Source organism: Nannospalax galili, unplaced genomic scaffold (assembly GCF_000622305.1).
Source record: "Nannospalax galili isolate Female #2095 unplaced genomic scaffold, S.galili_v1.0 scaffold649, whole genome shotgun sequence".
NCBI lineage: Eukaryota > Metazoa > Chordata > Mammalia > Rodentia > Spalacidae > Nannospalax > Nannospalax galili.
Genome location: NW_008359093.1, coordinates 319536 through 326823, shown reverse-complemented (window position 1 = coordinate 326823; position 7288 = coordinate 319536). Strand labels below are relative to the sequence as shown.

Genomic DNA, 7288 nt, shown 5'->3' with positions numbered 1-7288 from the left:
TCCCTGTTCAGCATGGAAGAAGCCAGAGCGGTCTGCATCCCTATTCCCTATTGGCAATTTGGGTAACCTCTTCAGAGGACGGTGTGATAAGAATAGGAGGCAGGAATTGGCTAGGCAGTTAGGGTAAAAAGGCCCCAAAGAAAAATAGCCAGTTTCTTGGCTAAAAGTCAAAATGTCCTTGGGCCTCTTAGCAACATACTCTATTCCAAAAGCCCAAAATATTGAAAGTATTTGGGAGCTTGTATCTAATTCTTAAAATATTTTATGGTTACCTCTTCACAGGGGAGAATGTTAGAGTAGTCAAAAGCCCAATAAAAAAATCAAAGAAGAAGAAAGAGTACATGAAGTTATCAGAAAAAAGTTATGGGAAGGTATGGGAGGACTTGGAGGGGAGGGAGTGGACATGGATTTGATCAAAACACCTGATATGCATGTATGAAATTCTCAATAAATTATTTATTTAAAAAAGAAAAAAGAAAAGGAAAAATAAATAAATAAAAACAACAAAAAAAGGTTGACAAGGTAGTGATATTGCTTCACATGACAAAAAGGAGGGTTTTTGTGTGCCTGATTGACAGTCATTGGCATGAGAGAGAAGAAACCCTGCTAACTGAAAGTAAGCTAACCTTATGTGGATTTTTCAGTAGTCCTTGTATAACCTTCTCTATTTAAACCTAAGTTGGCATAACATTACTGCCATGGGTTGTGACAAATATTAAGGAAAATGCCATTAATAAATCAAGTCATTGCCACTTTTATCAAGTTGTTACAGGAGGATCTTAATTACTTGAAACTTTTGAGTCGGGGTTTTATATTTATACGTGGTCTGGGCATTTTCAGTTTATAAAGTCAGTAAGTTTTGGGGAGACTGAGTAACTAGGAATGCAGAATCCAGCCACAGCTTGCTTTCACAGTCTCACTTTTCTGCACAATCCAAGCCCTCTGCTCCACCTCCCTGGACTCCCTAAAATCTCATGAGAGAATTTCTACCAGGTATTTAGCATACCCCTCTGCAGGTCACAAACCAGTTAAAAGTTTCTTGAAGTTAATAATGGAAAGAAGTGTTTTGGGAGGGTGATGTCAACTCCCTCAGCAGACACAGACAGTGGATCATTGTGACCACAGGGGGAGAGGAGTTCTCAGCACATCAACCATGTTATTGACTCCCTCCTACATGTCGGCATGCTATATGTCCCTCTGGTTGCTGTATCCCCATCCAACATCTGGCATCACAGAGGCATCCCATTTTCACAGGTGAATTCTTAATTTCTTTCTTACAGTCTGCAGAAGATAAGATAATCTCCAGAAATCTGTGTGAATGCTGCTTCGAACTGATCTCATTCTTTCAGGGAGAGGATCCAGCTGAAGCCAGATATACACAGAGGAACTTAGCAGCCCTGAAACCAGAACACACCAAGGTTAAAGGGTCTGAAAGAGAGAGGCTGTTAGACTTCTCCCCATTTCCTTGAAGCTATTTGCCCAGGTCATTACTATAGATTCTCTGCTTGTAAGAAGGCGGTAGTGTTTTTGTGACTAAAATGCTTTGTGGTAGCTTTGCTGTATTCCTCTCTTCCTCCTTTTCTTAGGAGAAATCTTGGGCTCTATTCAGTGAGGTGGTGTAGTACCTGACAGAATTTAGCAAGCTGTGGGCACAGGTCCAATGGATTCGAGAGATTCTTGCTTAACTGTGATTACTGCTGCTTTAACTCTGGGCTGCAGAGGGAGACAATGGTTTTCTCTGCTGGAAACATTAGTGCCAAATGGACAACGAGATTTGCAGAGCAGGAGCAGTAATGAGAATGTATCGTCTTATTTTGTGCATATAATGTAGAAAAATCAGACACTTGTAGATTCAAAGTTTAAATGAATCAGATTTCTCTGACTATACTGAATTTAGCTTCATATGGTCAGAGTTGAATATTCTCAAGTCTGCTGTTTGAGTTTCTAACTGGTACACACGCCAATGGAAACATGCAACCATACCCTGCACACACACAATATGCAATATGTTGGTGACTATTTTGGGGGTCTAAATAATAATACTTTAATACTTTAATTCTCTGGATTTTCATCCTAATATTGAACAATTCTTTGCACTTATTAAGTTCAACTTTTGTATAAAATTGATTTCATATGATTAGTATTATTGCCTTGATAGTTGTAGTTTATAGCTACATGATATAGGCCTGTAGAATATTCAGGAAATTAAGAAGATATTTTGAAAATACAGAGAAGTTTATAAAATACAACAAAGAAAAGAACAACAAGCTGAACAAAATTAATTTTTAAATTTAGATAAGGGATACTTTAAGAAGGAAATGAATAATTTGTTTCATATCATCTTTTTAAAAAATATTTTATTTATTATTTTTTATTTTATGTATATGCATGTATTGCCTGCATGTAGGTAAGCGCACCTGTATCATACAATACCCTCAGAGGTCAGAAGAGGCTGTTGGATTCCCTGGAACTGCAGTTACGGACAGTTGTTAGCTGTCATGTGGGTGCTGGGATTCGAACTCGGGTCTTCTGCAAAAACAACCAGTGTTCTTAACTGTTGAGCCATCCTTCCAACCCTGTTTCATATAATCTTATAATTATTATTTTCTTTCAAGCCAGATGGCCTTGGTTTTGATAAGACTGTCTTTTTACCCATGGTAGGACCTGATATATCTGTACTGTTGTTAGAATCATCTTAACAGGGTCAGAATAGATGACTCAGTGAGTAAAAATGCTTGTCATCAAGCCTGACCCTGAGTTCAATTCCCAGGACCCACATGGTGGAATGATGCGAGATGTTTTCTCTCTCTCTCTCTCTCTCTCTCTCTCTCTCTCTCTCTCTCTCTCTCATAGTTAAAAGTACTGAAAGATAATTTTAAAATTTTTTAAAATTTATTGAGCTCTTGTAATTTCATACAACAGTTCTTAATCAAATTTAGACCGCCTCCCTCATCCATCCTCCCCCATCCTCCCACTGGGTCTCATATATGTTAAGTCCTATACAGTTAAGCATTTGTACCCAGATGTCCTTCAGTGTAAATTCACCCACTGGAGTCTAGTCAGTCCATCTAGAGATCATATGTAAGGCATACTCTCCCTCACCCAGTAGCAATCAGTCTCTAATAGTTCTCAGTCTAGAGCTGGCCCACCACCCATTTTTCTCCTCCTCTCTGGGCGCTTGTTTCATTAAGTTGGCATGGGTCCTGTGCTCGATGATAATAACAGTAATGACTGGCATGGCAAACTGCCTCTATTGGTGCAGTGGTGGCACTGTTATCTCAGGGTAATCAAGCAGCTATCTAATTGTACTTAAAGCCCTCTCAATGGGTGTGAGCTCATGGTGGCACAGTAAACTCAGTCAAATACACATGGCACAAGAGGACAGAGAGCCTAGAGAAAATCTTATTTCTGCCACATCTCTAAACAACTGAAATTTCTTACCATATGCTAAATACGGATCCTTATATTTACAGACAAGTATACCATACACCGCTTATCAAAGAAGCTTCTTTTTACAACAGATGAAGGCTACTGCAGAATTCCACAGCTGGTCAGACACAGAGAATATACGTCTGAGAGATGCCCAGTCTTAGGTAACATATCTACGGTTAATTTTTTTAAAGAATAATCTTAATAGTGCCACCATTAGATCTTTAGGTACAGGACTGCAAGAAATTTAAATCAGGTATCATTTGTGAAACATTGTGAAAAGTGCCAGTGCAAAGCAAGTGCAAACTAAAATTTACCTTTCATCACAGTGCCAAGACACTTTGAAACCTTGGGAACTTCTTATGAAAAAGATACATATTCCAATTGCTACTAGTTGTTCAGAACAGTATTTGGCATGACATGAAGAAGTCTGTATGCCATCAAGATTTTTCTTGATCTGATATTGAGTGGCATTCCCAGCAGGATGACAGAATGGCCGCTGGAGACTTGGTCATGGGAATCATCTTCCTGTCCCAGACTGCACTAGGAATCCTGGGAAACTCCACCTTGTTTTTCTCTTTTATCCTTGCTGACTTCACTGGGATCAAGGCAAGGCCCACAGACCTGATTGTCAAACACCTGACCTGGGCCAACTTCATAGTTCTTCTCTGTAAAGGAATCCCTCAGACAATGGCTACTTTGGGTCAGACACATTTTCTAGATAACGTTGCTTGTAAATTTGTCTTTTATTTTCATAGAGTTGCCAGGGGAATATCCCTTGGTTCCACATCCCTGTTGAGCATCTTTCAGTACATCATGATTAGCCCCAATAACTCCAAGTGCAGACAGCTCAAAGTCAGAATCATCAAGTTCATTGGTCCCTCCCTGAGCCTGTGCTGGGTCCTGCACCTGATGGTAAATGGCTTCATTCCTGTGGTAATGACAGACATGTGGAATACAAGAAATCGTACTGGCTTTTCAGATTTTATATACTGCGCAGTGGTAAAACCTAACTATCTAATCTACACATTATATGCAGTCCTGTTGGCCTCCACTGATGTCATGTGTTTGGGACTCATGCTGTGGGCCAGTGTTTCCATGGTGTTTGTCCTGATCAAACACAAACAAAGGGTCCGACACATCCATAGATCCGTGTCTACTAAATCATCCCTTGAAAGCAGAGCCACCCAAACCGTCCTTATCCTCGTGAGCAGTTTTGTGCTCTTTTACACAACTTCTGCCATCTTAACAATGTGTTTGACTTTTGTTAATGGAACCAGTAAGTGGCTGGTTAGTGCTAGTGTAGCCATGGCTGCATGCTTCCCAGCGCTCTGCCCCTTCGTGTTCATCAGACACTACATCAGTGTCTTCAGGCTCTGCTGTACTCATTGATATCAAACAACAAATTCTCTTAATGAAGCCAGAGTTCTCACAGTTTTACTGCTCAACTCTTGCTATTCTTTTTTTCATGTTTTTATTGAGCTTTTTAATTTTCATACATTTCCCACTCAAATCCAGACCCCCTCCCCAATCCATGCCTCCCCCACTCCCCCCCCCGAACCCTATGCATTCTGCCATACATGCTGAGTCCTATTCATTCAGGTGTTTATATCCAAATGTCCTTCAGTGTAAATGTGTCCACTGGAGTCTAGTCATCCCATCCAGTGGTCATTTGTAAGTCATATTCTCCCTCACCCAGCAGCAATCAGTCTCAAAAACTGGCAAAAGAAGCAGGATAACTTCATTCAAAGCAAAGACATAGTACAGACGAATATAATGATAGTGTTGAGTTTGATTTGTATTCGAGGCTTCCTTCTATCAGATGCAAGAGAAGGAGGAGCTGTTTACCTATTCTACTACGTTCTATTAGTTTAGATGTCTATCTCCTAACACAAACTGAAGTCAGATAATACTTAAAGCTTAATGAAAATATTATTGTCATCAAGTCTATCCAATGAGAATGTCACAAAACTAGAAAACTGTAAACACTGACAGTGTGCCTTGCAGAAAATACAGGTGTCAATGCGAGTGGACTTTAATAAACAATCTCTTATGTAGTTATATTTTGCATATATGCCATGGAACTTTACTCATCTGTGATGAATAAAGGATGGAACTGGAAAACGTTATTTTATGCAAGATAACCCAATCAGAAAGACTTTACGTTTTCTTGTGTGAGAATCTTAAACTCTAATTGCTGCATATGCATATAAAAGTAGGAGTAAATACGGGTAAAGGCTGGGAAGCTGGAATGGGGCCTATCTAACTGGGGAAAGAAGGGAGGGGTGCAGAAGAAAATTGAGCAAAATGAAAGTGGGGTGGTCAGGGTAAAAGATATACAAAAGAAAGAGGGACAGAAAGATGGATCAGGCAGAAAAAGCAATCAAATGGAATATTTGTGAAACTCTCATATGGAAATTTATTCCCATGTAAACTAATTCAAAAAATAAGAAAAAATATTTATCACATAATTTTATAGCAAGGGCATTTGATCAAAAGTAACAGAAGCAGAGATTTCACCAAGATTATGTCAGAGCAGCCTGGGGCATTCTTCCATTTTGCATGAGTTGGTTTTGGCCTGGAATTTATGAGTAGACTAGAGGTGGTATGTCTCAATTCCTAGGCATAATGGGCATTTTGGAAGGATGCAAGGTGGCATACAGTAACATTATTTTGCTGTAATTACATAAACTTTTCACGGAAAAATGGTCAAAAATGGACTTGCAGTGTCTGTCCCTTGGTTCACAACACCCTACCTACCATGCCACACAGGGACTATGTGGCCCCAGCAATCCCAATCACAGATAGGCTCTCCAAGAGCCCATCATCCTGTCTGCCAAACACCCCACCTGTTCTGCCCTGGAACTGCATGACATCCTGTAACCTTGACCCCAGGTAGGGACCTTCAACCTAAACTTCACACCACTAACCTCCTGAGGTCAGTGTGATATCCTGTGTCTGGCCTCAAGGGAACATGGCTGACTCCCACTGTGACCCCAACCCCTGTCAACCAATCATCACCTATATAACCTGCTGAGCTTTCCACAGACTTATGAAGATTGGTCACAAAAATCTTCTAGCCATATAGAAGGTTTATTCCTGGGTTCAGGAGCATATCTAACTTTGCCTGCACTGAATACGTCTAATACCCCATTCACACATAAGCAGCAAGTTTCCTCAAGATGTAACCCCAAACACCACTCAGTTGGTCCATAACCTGACAAGTTGGAGAAACAGCAAACAAAAAATACCCACTCAACAAAGGTAAGACCAGCTATCCATACCAAGAAAAACCACTAACAATCTAATTCCAGATGCGTCACAAAAACACAAAAACACAAACACCATGAGTAACCAAGACAATATGTCTCCTCCATAAAATAGTGCCCTTCATAATGTTCACTGAGGAAAGCAACTTAGTTGATGCACAACGATTCCGAAGTAGCAATTATGAAAATATTGAAGGAATGCAAAGATGTACGTATAAATTCAGGAACAAAGACCACAGTAACACAAAAAAGCCATTGAATGAAATAAAACAATATATGAAAGTAGAACTTAATAAAAAAATGAGCATCTCGGCCAGGGAAATAAAAAACTCAGTGGACTCTCACTACTCCCTTTCCAGCTAAAGCACCTCCCTTTTCCCATTTCCCCCATAATAACACCTGTCTCCTCCTACCTCCCTCTCTCAATCTCCTTCTTCCCCTTTATCCCCATGGTTCCTTTCCATTTTCCTGGTTCTTGCGGTTACATCAGGATATATACTCATGGGGTGGATGACCATAAGGAAACAGTCTTCCAGACAGCTGTTCAGCTACTCATATGAACTCACAACAATGGTGACAGCATGCACAAG

At 40.1% G+C, this 7288-nt stretch overlaps 1 protein-coding gene across 1 annotated transcript; it reads left to right on the top strand.

The window, feature by feature from the left end:
* Nucleotides 1–3921: 3921 nt before the first annotated feature.
* Nucleotides 3922–4821, top strand: LOC103725494 (vomeronasal type-1 receptor 4-like). Its single transcript, XM_008822803.1, has one exon. The coding sequence runs from the start codon at nucleotides 3922–3924 to the stop codon at nucleotides 4819–4821; it is 900 nt and encodes a 299-aa protein (XP_008821025.1).
* Nucleotides 4822–7288: the final 2467 nt, after the last annotated feature.

Bases quoted from the DNA above. Each gene is read 5' to 3' on its own strand.
- LOC103725494 (XM_008822803.1), top strand. From the start codon at position 3,922: ATGGCCGCTGGAGACTTGGTCATGGGAATCATCTTCCTGTCCCAGACT.